This window comes from Colletotrichum lupini, chromosome 4 (assembly GCF_023278565.1).
Source record: "Colletotrichum lupini chromosome 4, complete sequence".
NCBI classification, from domain to species: Eukaryota; Fungi; Ascomycota; class Sordariomycetes; order Glomerellales; family Glomerellaceae; genus Colletotrichum; species Colletotrichum lupini.
Window position 1 is genome coordinate 7,594,827 of NC_064677.1, and position 14,371 is coordinate 7,609,197.

The 14,371-nt window shown below is 44.6% G+C and overlaps 6 protein-coding genes across 6 annotated transcripts; 1 reads left to right on the top strand and 5 right to left on the bottom strand.

The window, feature by feature from the left end:
* Window positions 1–237: 237 nt before the first annotated feature.
* On the bottom strand, window positions 238–1,068 carry CLUP02_09343 (uncharacterized protein; the record flags this gene model as incomplete). The annotated part of the gene is made up of 1 exon (XM_049288322.1): window positions 238–1,068. One exon carries the CDS (start codon window positions 1,066–1,068, stop codon window positions 238–240), a length of 831 nt encoding a protein of 276 aa, XP_049145466.1.
* A 1,321-nt stretch (window positions 1,069–2,389) lies between these two features.
* Window positions 2,390–2,839, bottom strand: CLUP02_09344 (uncharacterized protein; the record flags this gene model as incomplete). The annotated part of the gene is made up of 1 exon (XM_049288323.1): window positions 2,390–2,839. The coding sequence occupies one exon, from the start codon at window positions 2,837–2,839 to the stop codon at window positions 2,390–2,392; it is 450 nt and encodes a 149-aa protein (XP_049145467.1).
* Window positions 2,840–5,802: 2,963 nt separating this feature from the next.
* CLUP02_09345 (uncharacterized protein) lies at window positions 5,803–6,205 on the bottom strand (the record flags this gene model as incomplete). The annotated part of the gene is made up of 3 exons (XM_049288324.1): window positions 5,803–5,925; window positions 5,979–6,114; window positions 6,171–6,205. The coding sequence occupies 3 exons, from the start codon at window positions 6,203–6,205 to the stop codon at window positions 5,803–5,805; spliced, it is 294 nt and encodes a 97-aa protein (XP_049145468.1).
* Window positions 6,206–7,438: 1,233 nt separating this feature from the next.
* Window positions 7,439–8,251, top strand: CLUP02_09346 (uncharacterized protein; the record flags this gene model as incomplete). The annotated part of the gene is made up of 1 exon (XM_049288325.1): window positions 7,439–8,251. One exon carries the CDS (start codon window positions 7,439–7,441, stop codon window positions 8,249–8,251), a length of 813 nt encoding a protein of 270 aa, XP_049145469.1.
* A 65-nt stretch (window positions 8,252–8,316) lies between these two features.
* CLUP02_09347 (uncharacterized protein) lies at window positions 8,317–9,283 on the bottom strand (the record flags this gene model as incomplete). The annotated part of the gene is made up of 3 exons (XM_049288326.1): window positions 8,317–8,350; window positions 8,393–9,032; window positions 9,127–9,283. 3 exons carry the CDS (start codon window positions 9,281–9,283, stop codon window positions 8,317–8,319), a joined length of 831 nt encoding a protein of 276 aa, XP_049145470.1.
* Window positions 9,284–12,932: 3,649 nt separating this feature from the next.
* CLUP02_09348 (uncharacterized protein) lies at window positions 12,933–13,166 on the bottom strand (the record flags this gene model as incomplete). Its single annotated transcript, XM_049288327.1, has 1 exon — window positions 12,933–13,166. A coding segment is annotated over one exon (234 nt), but the record flags the coding sequence as incomplete, so codon positions are not given.
* Between the last annotated feature and the right edge of the window lie 1,205 nt (window positions 13,167–14,371).

Consider the following 14,371-nt stretch of genomic DNA (forward strand, 5'->3'; position numbering starts at 1 on the left):
CAGTCGGCTCTTGCTTTCTCTTTTTTCTTTTCCCTTTCCTAAGTTTCTTCCTAAATGACCAAACAGCCCCCCACGCGGCTATTTGGACAAACAGGACTCGGACATCGCCCGTCAAGCATCTGCATTGGGTGTACTACAACACCCAATGGACACTCCAACAAAGGAGGATGGTATGCTTGACAAAAGGCGACATAGACTAAGAAGAGTCTCCGACAGACTGGGCAAACAGATTTGTGCTCAACACACATGAAAGCCGAGTGAAACGGACGTGGAGCCTCTCGGACAGCGTGTGACGAGTGATTCGGAGGGCGTGTTTTTGAAAAAGGGCAACATGAGAGTATTGTCCCGGATTGAAATGACTGACAGAGAGAATAATAGGCGAGGTGACCACGGAGGCAGTTGGAGAGCGTGCCAAACCGGTGGCCTTGGTGTGGCTGATATAAACAACAGCTGTGGCTGCCCCGCGACCTTGGTTCGGGTCATCCAATGGAGAGCAAAGTTTTGAAGGAATTGCCACACGATGGGTTCCACCAGGACCCCTTGCTGGGCCGGAGCGTTTTCGACGACGACGGACGTCGCGGACGGAGGATATCGAAGGCTTCTCTTCTGGTTGGTCAGTGCGGACAGGGTCTTTGAACCGGGGCGGGAGAGGCGAGCCAGTACGGATAGTGTACGCGACGGACTCAACGGGGAGAAGAGTTTAGGTGGTGTAGGATGTATGTTGTACCTGGGGGTGGAAGGGCGGGAAGAAAGCAACGGACGAGGGGCGAGTGAACTTGTGAAGGGAAAAGTGGAAGGGGAAGAAAGGTTGAGATGAGAAGGGCAGGGCAATGTTGGCGGCGGCGGAATGGAGCGGATAAGGCGATGACAGTGAAGCACAGTTCTAGTCATACTGGACAAAATTGATTTGTCTGGTTGGGCATATATTTTGGTGCGTTTCCATATCCCGTTCTTTTTTCCACGGTATTCCCCCCCTCTTGATACAGGTACTCTGTACACATTGCTTGCCATAGGTAAACCTTTTTTTTTCCCTTCCTTCTCACAGCTGCATCCCCAGGTCAGGCCCATGTCCGGGTCAGGTAAGGTACATTGGAGGGTGCAAAGCTACAACTCTGGGGCCCAAGGCCCCTTCAATGGGGGAACGGGTGGGAATACTCCAAGGAAGGGGAGGTCGCGCGCGGGCAAAAAGTCGAATGGGGGCATCTCCAACTCACGGCATAGAACGAGCTGGGCTTTGCCGGAGCAAAAGCTCCGTCTACCCCTGTGATAGGCCCGAGCGGCAAGGCAGCGCTTACGGGGCCGCATGGAGCACTGCGTGGTACTACCGAACGGGACCCGCTCGTCCTCTTTTTTTCTAGAACGGAGGCTGGGAGACTGGAGTGTAGTGTGCACTTACCTTCACACTTTAGTGGTCTTGTGCCAGTTGTGGGAGGAGCCAGATGGAGTTCCACCTTACAAATACCCAACTTCCCAATGCAGGTGGATTCTGAGGGTTTTCCCACCCTTGCCTGGGGATGCATTATTTCTCTAAGTTTGTCTTTTCTTGCTTTTCTCAATATCGTAGTGGGACCGCATCCTGCGTGTTGCGTTGTACGAAGAATCCGAGCGTTGCTTTCAGACTTCTCGACGAGATTCGCGAAGATTCGAGCTCGTTGGAGATTCGGGTGGGGTACGGAGTTTCCCACATCTTACAGTGCGGGCGGGGCCGGTGATACCTTCCAAATGGCACGACATACCGGTTCACATGCATGTACGAAGCCATCTTTGACTCCGTGGACAGAATTTGTGCGTAATCTTCAATTTGACTTGGTATGTGATATCAACTAATGCCTGTCGTAACAGAGGGGAAAGAGGGGTCTACAAAGGGGGGCACCGAGTTTGTTTCAACATCAACCAACGATGTTAGGTGGCGCGGCGACACGGAAGACTTTGCCTGTCTTCGTCTGATGTTGTTCAAACCTTGGACACCTAGTTCCAGTGGAAGCTAGAACTCTCACGTTAGTACGCAGTAATTATATCCAGAAAAGTTTGGAATTCCTGCAGAACCGTTGTCAAATGACTTGCCACCCCTCAAATTTGAGGGCTGAGTTATCCATGGCGGAGTTTACAGGGAGTCCTTGACGGAACCAGACGTGAGAAATCCTGGAATTCTGGAGCATCAACAAGAACCCGGGTGCAAGTCGCATCTACATTCTTTGTATATTATACATCTTTTGTATCATCTACATTCCCTTGCAACATGACGTCGAGTGGTTATACTCAACCCATCGTGTCGGAAACGATGGCCAGGGACGAAATGTAACGATTTTACCAACATCATGGCACCGCATTGCATTAATCCCAAGGCCACGTCAGAAACCTGAGTGGCGGCGGAGTACATAATGTAGAATCATAAGCCACGTGTTCGATTTTGCGAGATAAGCTCTAGATCTCTGCTCATCCTCTGCTTCACGCCCTGCCATCGAGTCTTGGCCCTGCTCGAAAGACCGTGTTCTAGACCTGAGTAGAATCTTCTGGCTTCAGATGCCATCCGTTTCAATCCCATGCCAAGTCTGGTGACCAACCCTGTGTCGCGAAGAATATTTAAACCTCCGGACCTACTCTTCTGATTCATGATTTCATGTGTCATTGTTGACGTGGTCTCGACGGAGGCGAGTGTACCATACGTCCCCGTCTTCGTCAGACAGAGGTCACAGTGGCCTCGGAGGAGGTACGTGGTGATAAGACTTGTTTGCCCCCGTTGACAGAGGCGGTTCGGTGGGGTGGAGGGGCAGTATTGACGCCACGTCGATTCGATTACGTCGCAATCGCGGCATTTGATGATGTGGATTGTGCACATCTTGGAAGTGACGTTGCGGTGAACCGTGAGGGCATAGCTGTGAGTCAGTGTTGACTTGATTCTGACGAGTCTTGCAGGGTTTGCAAAGACTTCCTTCAGTTGCTATTCGAGATGTATGGTCCGGAGATTCGATTTTGGGAGCGATTGTGTTAAAGGAGGTGTTGTGGCGATGGTGGCGTGACGGTGAATCGCAGCTGGGGATTTAGTAGGGGAATATCGTCTGATCACTTCATCAAGGTAAGTACGATAAGTGAATTAGTCCTGGTTTCACGACAGAATCAATATCGGGACAGATGAAGAATGGCTTAATGCCTTCCTCTCTGAAACTCCAGCCCGTCTCTCCGAAATTCAAGAGTCTTGAGTTCATGTTTCGATATATACTTTAGCTGAGGGCAGTTGAAGAAGAGTCGCAAAACCTGCACATTTGTCACGGTGACACGTTCATGTAACATGTGGCATTATTAAAAAGTAGATGATATCATATCCCCAACACTGCCCAAGTAGCCAGCAGAACTAGGCCACATGAAGCCAGTCTGGATTTGGCAACAGGTCAGTGGCTGCTCCTACCTTAGGTTATACAAGAGTCAGCGGTCCAATATATGTGTTGATTACTCTTGAATCATCATACAGGATAATTTGGCTAAGTAATGTCTTGAAACACGTCTCTCTTTGAGGCTGCAATCAGCTGGACTCAGAGAAACAGCTTTGCAAACTTGGTATATGCATCGACTCCACGATGTGTCCGCGATAGGCACGAGGGCAAAGTTACTTGAAAACTTTGTACTGAGATTGGTAGACTGATAGTAGAGTATGTGAATGCCGATCCCACCTGACCTTCCTTCGATTGTTGAATCCTTGTCGATGGACTGAATCTGACAGGCTACAGCCACTTTCAGACCGAGAAGCATCCGTCGTGGTTTATGCTCATTGTGCAGATGCCTTCCTGCTAAGGCATCATAACCTCTGGCTACCGGAGTAAAGAAGTCCAGAAATCTCTTCGTTTCTCAGCCTCATTGCAAGGATCTCAAGGGCCGGTGCATTCAGCCATGCACGCCGCGTAATCCGTGAAAAGTCGTCTGAGGCATGGGACCAAGCACCCAGACTAAGCGTTTTGTCAGTCAGTCGGCGGCTTATTCGTTAGCAAATTTAGGAAAGTTTTCTTACGTCCTAGAGAGCATAACAAATTAGTCGTTTTTTCATTGAGACTCTGTGGGTTTGGCAAGGGTATTGTCTACTTACGTTGATTCCACCTCTCCATGGGCGGCGCTCCTCCTCGGGCACTGGGGTAGCGCTGATGGTGGCGAAAAGTAAAGCGATGGTCGCCAGGCAAGTCATTGAGACGCGCATCTTGATAATTTCTAGGAAATCTTTTTGTGGATCGAGGCCAGTGGGGTGTGGTGTGGTTGTGAATGTAGATGCGACAGATGTGGAAGCCTTGTGTGGTGGAATGTGATATTTCCCGTCGTTGTGTGGTGGAGGAAGATCTCCGAAAGAATTGAATCTGGTGAGAAGGCCATTTATATGTGACTTTTTGAGGGTATTTTATTACCTTGATAGGTATGCTCAACAAAGTTCCCCGGAGTTTTGGGTCCAGGTCTTGGTGCCTAAGGGCGGCCGACGCCGCAATTTTGTAGGACTCTCTGGTTTTGAGATAACCACCAAGCAGGTAGCATCTTCTTTAGATACGAACCTAGAGTGACTGATACCAAAACAGGGGGGGTTCCGCGGAATCATGACAGACGAAAGAAAGCGTCCTCGTGACCCTATCGCAAGCCTGGCTTCAACCCAATAGTATCGTCAGGGACCACAGCGTCCCATTTACCTTGTGTGGTTTGCGATGACCCTACACCGAGCAGCGGTAGGTGTTTTAAGTTTCATGAGAATAAGTCACCACATCGAGCCGTAAATTCTTCATCGCTCAGGAGCAAAACTTCCGGCATTGGAATGAAGAACGCCCCTTTAGAAGTTCACCCAGAAAGTAACTATGCGATCATATCTCATAGCTAGAACACGGCAACCTCTTCGTTTTGAAGTATTTGCTTAAAGACCACGGCACTTCCGTATGCCTGGAACTTTGACGAGGAAGAGGGCACTTGCATCTTTTCGTAGGGAGAGTACCTTGAGCCCCTGACTGTCGAACTATAAAAGAGGTCTGGTGTTGCCGATTATCTTCACTTCTTGAGTGAACGAGGGATCCTGAATTTCATCGTTCTTTTGACCACTGAGTAGATCGTCCTTTTACCCAAGCATTCATGTTGCAAGGACAGCCAAATTTGACGTAATTGCCGCACCAAACGCTCCTAAGCACCTCGCCGGCCACATCCCTGGTCAGATCAAGCATGTTGTGAGCCGTTGAATCTTTGCCATACGTTCAACTGAGGTGTTCTTCACTACCGAGGAGGTCTCACAAGAAAGCCTTTCTCCAACGTTCTTTTTGGACGTGTGGATTGCTTCAATGGGTCTTCTTGTTCTGGAGAAGACGCTCCGAAGACTGGGTCTTGCAATCGATACGGAAGACAGTGCTAGAGAGCTTTGAAGGAGACTTCTAGCCGTATTTCCCGGGTCATTTTCAACCTTTCGAGAGGCCCCTGCAAGGCGTAAGTTCCTGATGTAGTACGCCCAATATGCAACCCCGCAAATCTTCCGTCGCTGACTCTTGACACATTTCCTGGTCTGCACAAAGTAAAATATCAGTTGAAGATGCCATTTAATGCGTATCTTTATCCATCTATTAAGACTGCTAGAGAGGTCATGCAGGGTGATTCAAGATTCCCACCGAGGTCAACACAGGCAACAGCTACGTCCACTAGCTGTGAAAAACGTTGAACTTTATACTCTACAAAAACCACAGGGCATTGAGACCATTAAGAAGATCCAGTTTGTGTATTGAAGTGCATGTTCTACCAGTCATAAAGTGATTTGGATGCTGCTTTGAAACATGTATTTGATGCAGTGAAGAGGAATCACTGCTGGGTCATGCCGGGAGGGCAGGGACCAGTGTAGTGCTCACATTCAGCGACCCATTCGCCCTTGCCGCCGTACTTTGCGTCACAATCCGCTTGGGTGATGGGGTTGTTCAGGATACACTATGACTACGTCAGTACCTGCGCGAAGCTTGCATCATGTTGAGATATCTCACCGCTTGGACGTTGGTCTTCGAGTTCCAGCAGCGGGTGTGACCCAAGCCAGGTCCGCAGAACTTGAGGGCAACCTTGATGTTTGGTTGCTCTCTGTTGCGGCAGTTGCACATCCAAGCCGAAACAGCATTGGGGGCACTAAAGATGTTGTCAGTCAATGAGTTGTAATAGGTGAAGGGCGAGTGCGGTCTTACAGGAAAGCGAAGGCGAGAACAGCAGCAACCTTCATTTTCAACTAAGGCCTGAGATCGAGATGATGCGAAAGTGGTATAGAGACACTTGGGTATTGATTTGAATGATGAGACGAATGGAAGTGGCGAGAATGCTCGGCGGTCTTTTACTCTTATTATACTCAAGTACGCACCATGTTGATGTCTGCATTTCTTTCTTCTCTTTGATCGTGTGTACTTCGCATTCGCATCACGGCTATTGCATAGCCGGGGTTGAGATCAAATTTCCTTTTCATGGATCGCAATTTCTGGCAGCAGGAAAATCAAACTACGGCAGCATGATGAACAGAACTTCTGTGTATACGAGAACTTCTGTCGCCGTCGGCGACTTCACTCACATTGGGGTTCATAGAAAATCTCTCCAGCAGCCCGGTGTCTCGACAATTGCTACCTCTGTGTCTGTTCGGCTGGAAACTTATTCGGGTTCGAACCCGGTGCTGGTCGCCAGTTGGCGAAGGGGGTTTGTAGCCGGGGGTGGAAAAGAGCGCTTTGCCTGTCATTCATTATGTTTCAATCATTACATCCGGCAATAACACTTTTTTCGCTAGGAGGATTATAACCTGAAGTGGTCATGAGGATTGCACATGATCTTGATCAAATTACCAGACACCTTTCCAAAGCCAAGAGGTATCGAAGGTTAGAGCGTCCAGCTCTCGGCGCCTACATAAAGGGTGGGCCCTGCAATGGGTCGATGATGGGATGGACCTTAGGGAGCATCGGACGGAGATGACCCCTGGTTCAGGGATCGAACCTTGTTCCAACCACCTCACCCTGAACAATGACAACAGATCATCAGGGGAAATCAGGTCGCCAACAATGCGCAGATCGAAGACTTCTGGAAAACTGATTGAGCCATGTTTTCTGATGCAAGGCCACAATAAATTGGAAAAGTCATGGTCTGATGTTTCGCTGATCCGAATCATCAGGGAGAATCTCAAACGCGTTCAGTCACAAACATCGTAAGGTCTCGACCCATCCATAAGGAAACGCAAGTTCTCGCCAGCCCCATAAGACATCATGAAACGCATAAATCTTGAGTCGGAGGATTATGACGCCACTGTCAACCAGATCATTGCCTGGGCGTGGCTTTGCATAGAGCTGCAAAATATATAACATACCGTAGTCTAAGTTGATAAATTCCGATTGCAAAGTCCAAAGTCTACAGGATAGATAATACTCTTGCTTGCAATCAATAGAGTCGACAGCTGATTATCCTTGTAAAACAAAAGAAAATGAGCAACAAAACAGGCTCCAATGGGAGTATGGGCAACTCCAGTAACCCTCGCCCCGGACAATCTCCATTCCCGCCTTCCACTGCCCTGGTCCGCCAAACGCCACCAGGCTCGCAGCAGAGCCAACCATATACGAGCTCATACAGCAACAACTTTGATCGGAGCAGCGCCAGATATAGTACGGGCAGAACTGATGAGAGCTCGCGCTACAGTCAGGAGACCACAGAACCTCCGAAGCTTTCTCGGTCACCCCCGTCACGCCGGGAACAAAAGAAGCCCGAACCAAATAAGAACTGGGAGGACAGCATCTACGGAATGTACGGTGATATAAAAACACCCAGAGAGCCGCCACTTCCTCCACCGCCGAGGCAACAGCAGCAGCAGCAACGCCGCAGATATGAGCAGCCAGAAGATGATGAAGAAAATAATTCCTTTGATGAAGAGGTACCACGGCGACCTGAGCCGAGACCAGAGCCTCAAAGATCACGCAATAGCCGGCAGCGACATAATTCCAGACCAGAGCAGAGGCGCCAAAATTCACGACAAGATCAGCAAAGAAACGAGCAAGATGATGACAGAGATGAAGATGGATCGCGAAGAAGAGTGCACGTCAACATCGATATTGGTGGCGACGGAAGTCGCTCCTGGTCATGGAAATCCGACTCACGTGGGCCAAACACGGTCAACTTCGACAATACTCCCTTTGTCGGCGGAGGCTTCCCCTTTGGTGGCCGAAATAACAACGGCGGTAGGCTTCCCGTCAATATTCCCTTTGGCGGAGGACTTCCGATCAATCTTCCATTCGGACTATGATGACACGACTGGATGTCAAACGAAGCGCGTGTTGTGGCGCGAAGGCCAGGTCTTTACACAGCTCCTTAGAAATATTTCTCAACCTCATGTAAATTATACCTGCATGTACCAACAGTCACTGGTCTTTACTACTTTGAGAACAATTTTCCCCAATCACCCAAGGGTTTCATGTCAACCTTGGATTCTCGCAACATATCCCAAATGACTGTGATAACGGTATCAAGTATGAGGATGTCATGCCTATCCTCCCAAAAAGCCACCCTCTGAGCTGCTCTCAGATTTGTGCAGAATATTGCCATTGCTTCTGGTCTTTGAGCCGCCACAGCGCTCACGAGACCGTCTAACGTAGTTTCGTCGACGCGACCAAAAGACGAGTTCACCGTAAGGTCTAGATGTCGTTCTTTCTGGCAACTCACTCCGACACGTGAATAGTTCCGAATGATGGCTTCCTGGACATCATCTGTGTAAGGAGTGACCAAGCCAAGATCTTTGACGTCAAACTTTTGCAAGGCCTTGTTCAGCGCGAGAACAGAAGTCGTCGCGGGAATTCCTGTTGCCGCAGTGATATCCGCACACAACTTTTCATCGGCTGCAAACCCCAGCCAACCCGAAGAAGTACCACTCCAACCGATCATGTCAACCTCAGCATCGGCCAAAAGCTGCGCGGCTGAGATCAAGTTGTCGGTCTGAAACTGGTCGAGCCCATCCTCATCTAGGCTGATCTTCAGAACTCGAAAACGAGAAAAGTGAACAGTGACATCCGGAAGCCCGGAGATGATGGCTTGTGTGAGAGGTTCAAGGCTAGTATTAGAAGAAGGTGTGATAATTCCTAATCTAATCTTCCGCGCCATGTCCAGGGGAGTTTCTATGAAGACTTGGATTTGCTCGCGAGTAGATTGGATTTCGTTGCTTGATAGTGATTGAGAGTTCTAAGTGTCTTTCGCCATGTATGATTTGTCCCTGAACATTGACATCAACTTTTCGTCGCTGGTCCCAAGCACCGTCATCAATCACCGACGTACCCCGCACCATGTTGACCCGCAACTTATCCGACCCTTACGGGACGGAGCATGGATCAGCCGGCTGTTGCCTTCCTGCCGCTCGTCTTGGTAGTACCTCAGATTATACCGCTAAGTCAAGGTTAACATAGGTGGAGTTTCAAGTCCACTGCAAATTGCCCCCCTGAACCAACTTCTGAAATTGCCTAGTATCTCTACGATGCCCCTATTCTATTACTTGTTTCTCAATGCAGAGTTTGCGTAGCTGTTAGTAGCTTCTTGAACTCGGAATCAGTCGCGAGCAAGGTATCGGGGGAATCCCACTCCACGACCTCTCCCTGTTTCAAGAGGAGCACCCGGTCATACTTTTCGATAAATCTCAGACGGTATATAACAGAGATTACAGTCTGCTCTAAGAACTCTTCCTCGATAATTCGCTGCATCTTGTCTTCCGTGTCTTGGTCGACGCTAAACCAATGTTAGTTAATAAATAGTATGCGAGTGTTAAGGGAAAGTGTTAGTATCCCTATTACAGGGTAGTTAGTTCGAACCGTAGTTAACAAAGAGATTAATTAAACTATATAAATATCTACGTAAGTATAAAAAGGAGGTTCTAACCGTAGGTTAGGCTAGCTACGATAATTATAAATAGGGCCCCTAATTAGCCCCTACGCAGTCGGCTATATACTACGGTCGAATTAGACTTCTAATCTAATACTAACTTTCTTTTTTTTTTATTAATTTAACCGCTATGGTTAGAGGTATAATTCGACCTCGGGCCCGTTTACTAAGTCGTCTCCTTTTCCCCCTTTTCTCTATTCTTTTTATATAACCCATCCCTCTATTTATATAGTAACTTTTCCGCTACTTACGAATTGCTCTAATCCCTTATTTAGTACTATTTTTATAAAAGCGTCTACGAAGTTATTTTTATTATTAATCTAACGGATCTTAAGTATCTCGCGCCTTTCGTACGATTACCTAAGGGCTATAATATCGATTATAAGCCTCTTTTCTTTTATTATTCCTAATTTAACGAGGCATTCGTATAGCGAGTAAGAATCGGTATAAATAACCGTTAGAATAGGTAAAAGGCTAATTCGATTAGTAATTTTCCTTAGCGTCGTTAAAATCGCGTAGGAGAGGTTAACGCCGTTAACTATACTATAAACTTCCGACGCTAATATACTTCTTATTACCCGCTTACTTTTAGTTAACGAGTAGTAAATTATATTACCGTATATAGTAAATTCGCTCTCGCCTATACTCTCGTTAGCTAGGATAATAATATACCCTAATTACGAAGTAAAGTCGTTATTATTCGTAAATAACCCATCGACGAAGATATAGAGCTTACTAGTCGTAAGGTCGATCGGGTAGTAGACGAGACCTCGATCGAGATTCGTCTATTACTACTTAAGCTACTTATTAAGTACCTCGACGTCTCGTTCGGTTAGATTTATAGCCTATACTACCTTAGCGTAGTTAAAAATTACCTCGGGCTAATAAATACTTATAATATATACCCCTCGCGTAAGCTTAGCCTTATACCGCTTTTTAATATTAGTTACGTTTAGGTTAACGAGGTTAATCTTCTCGCCCTACCCCTTTTACTAAAAAACGACGGTTTCCCCTTCGATTATAAAAATCCCGCCGTTAAATACTAGGGGGGTGTTTATTATAAGGACCTCTTTTAGCTTCGTTACGAAGCCCGCTTTTTAAAGCTCCTTATCCTCTTTTTTTATAAAGTTAATATTGGATAGGCCTAATATATCGTTAGTTTATATTCCGACGATCCTAAATTAGTTACCTTCGTGCTCCGTAACTAATAAGCACGGGTCGTACGTAGAGGTAACTATTAATAGTTAATTAATATAAAAATCGTAATAAGTAGCCCACTAATAGGTGCCCGATTCTACGAGCCTATATAGTGGCTTGAGCACTTTAATAATCGTGCTTTCTAAGTATTTACTAGCTATTTCCTTCGGTAGATAGGCTAGGATTTTCTTTATGAGCCCTATAGCCGATTAAGTATATGCCTAGGTAATATTACGGCTCTAAATCTCGTATCCCTTTTTCTATAATAATACTATTAGTGCTATTATTAATCGTTAGCTATAGTGCTATATAGTGGGCGATTATATAAGTAGCGTCGCCTTTTTAACGTCGCCGTACCCCTAAATTACGTATCTAGACTTCTCGTATAGTTAGGGTGTTCCTTTTTTTTTAATTTTACGAACTATTCGCAATTTAAATATGCGGAGGTTTATATACTTTTCTAGATTATAGAAAATAAATCGATAGACCCCTCGATCGCGCAGAGTATTTACTTCGATAAGATCTAATCCCTTATACGGCTTTCTAATAGTTATAATTACGCCTTCTTTACGTAGTTTAACTACTAGCTCGAAATCGGCTTTCTCTTTTATTATATAAAAGGTATTAATTACCTCGTCGCTAGTAATAAATTGCCGCGTTAGTGCTTACTATCGTAGTCTCTTGCGACGTATTAGTGCCCTTTTAGTAATTTCCTCTTCCTCGTTATTTATTAGTACTACTACGACGATTTTATTAAGGATGATTTCTTATGCCTCTGCCGCGGGTTATATAGCTTCCCCTAGCTCTTTTTTTTCTTATAGGTTAGAAATTACCTCGATAGGATCTATATAATATAGTCTAACTACCGTAATTAATACCTCGAGTAACTAGTCGCGATCTCTCGCAACTATATAAGAACGCTCGTTAATAAAAATTAATTTATATAGCTTAGCCTATTATTAAGTAATTTCGCGCTATACTTATATATCCGAATTTAGGGGCATATCTAAATTAACCCCTATGTCGGGCCTATTGCGCGTAGTAATTACCTTATTAACTTACTTTTTTACGCTTACCTCGCGCAGTACCTATATTACTTTTTTAACTACTTAAGCTCGCTAGCTTACGTCTAGTAACGGTAGCGAGGCTAAGGTCGTTCTTAGATATACTCTAAATACTAAAAGCGTTAATATAAGCCCGTTAGGCCCCATAATATCGTTATAATATTTAAGTACCGTCTAGAGGTATTCGTCGTCGTCGGAATCGGGATTTTCCTCTTTAATAATTTTAAACGCTCTTTTTAACTACTAATGCGCCCTTTCTACCTTTTTAATATTATAGTGCGCTTTAACGGGCACGACTTTTAATTATATACTATAGGCCGTCGCATTTTCCTTAAATTCTATTAACTTAAAACTAATACTAGCGTCGGTTCTAATACTATCTAGCGGTCCCTAGTATATATCGATCTAGCTTTTTCGTAGAGCTACTTATACTATTTTTGCTTATAGATCCCGTAGGAATTGCCCTACTTAGAATAATATAGCCTCGTCGATTATATATAGGACCGGTCGACTATTTAAGTAAAAGATATTAACGACGATTTCCTAATTAAAGTTGAGCTTATTACGCAATTTAAATTTAAATTTGTATAGGCTCTGCGTATTTATTTAGTATTAGTAATATACTTTCGTTAACTACTCTAGCGCCCCTATTTCGATATTATTATTACTTAAATACTTTAAGAAGTTATATAGCCTCGCGACCGACGGGTAGCTAAATCTCCGGTATAGTCGTCTAAGCTCACTTTCCGTTAGGTAATTAATTAACTTTATATCGTTAGTAAGCCTTATAAACGCGTACCCCTATCGTCGTTTAACTATTTCGAAGTGCTTATAGCTAGAGATTCTATTCCTTATATTATTAAATATAATGCCTAGTCGATCTATATCTTTTAGATATAAGAGAAATAGGGTATTAACGGGTAGGATATAAAAAGTTATCGTTCCGAAGTGCGTCTCTACTTTTACCGTACCTAGGGCGACGATTTCCTTACCTAGGCCGAAGCTAATCCTCGTAATACCCGCTATCGACGTATTAAGTATTACTAGTGCGATTTTCTATAGCGCCTAGAATTGCCCTTTTCTTTTTATTAACTATTACGATACCCTAATATCTAGGATAATCCTATAGAAATTATCTAGGCCGTACTTTTCGTTTGTATAGAATGCCTATATAAGCTTAGTATTTAAGTAATCTAAGTAGTATAAAAAGGACCCCTCTAGCTACCCTTAGAATTACTTAGTACCTTATCTCTTTTCTTTAAATATTAAGAGAGTAGAATTCTATGCTATTAAATTCGTCCTTTCGCCCACCTCCGTATCCGTTATCTAAGGGACCTTCCCTTACTATTTATAAATAAAAGCCTACTTATTAAGGGCTTTTATTACCTTTTATTCGTTTAGCCTCGTATATCCTCCCGAGGCTAACGGGGCGAAGAAAGAGTAGTTAATATCGTCGACTTCGTTATAATCTAATTCGTCGGTATAGGGGGTAAGATCTTCTTTATTTTCTAAATCTCCTATAGGGTACGGGTACTTTAGGCCGCTAAATTAGCTACTTTCGCTAGGTTCCGTGCCCCCGGATCTGCCCTTATATATAACAAGGAATTAGTTAAATCAATAAGGGCTAGTTTTACTATCTATTACTCTCGATTTTCTATATTATTCGTACGATTTAGCACGCTCTTCCTTAGAGTAGTTACTTAACTAATATCTATCCTTTTTATAAATAAAATACTACTTCTTCCGTTACCCTACTCATAAGTTAAATCTCTACCTATTTAACGAATCTAGGATTCTTTACTAGCAATTACCGTACTTAGCTTCCTTTCTTTTCTTATTATACGTTCGGTCGACCTAATATTATTAATAAGGGCCGTCGTACGTTTAGAAATAGGTTTAGCGCGGCATTTTTACCTTAATATTAAAGCTAGATCTTAGCCTTAAGTAGAGCGTCTTATAGTCTTCGGGTACTTAGTATAGAGTTATTTTTACTTTTAGAACGCGCTAGATTGCGGTATAAAGATATTTAACTTTCCGCTCGTTAGTCCCCTTATTTAGCTAGGTTTTCGCTAGCTTATTAATTCGATCGATAAGCTCTTTAAGGATTTCTACTCGCGATTTACCCTCTATTATCCTAGCTATAGATATAAAAGAAATCGCTCGTAGCTTAGATAGGAGCTCTAGGTTCTTATTATAAGTCTCGAAGCGGCTTCGGATTGCGTTAATTATATTAAAAAAGT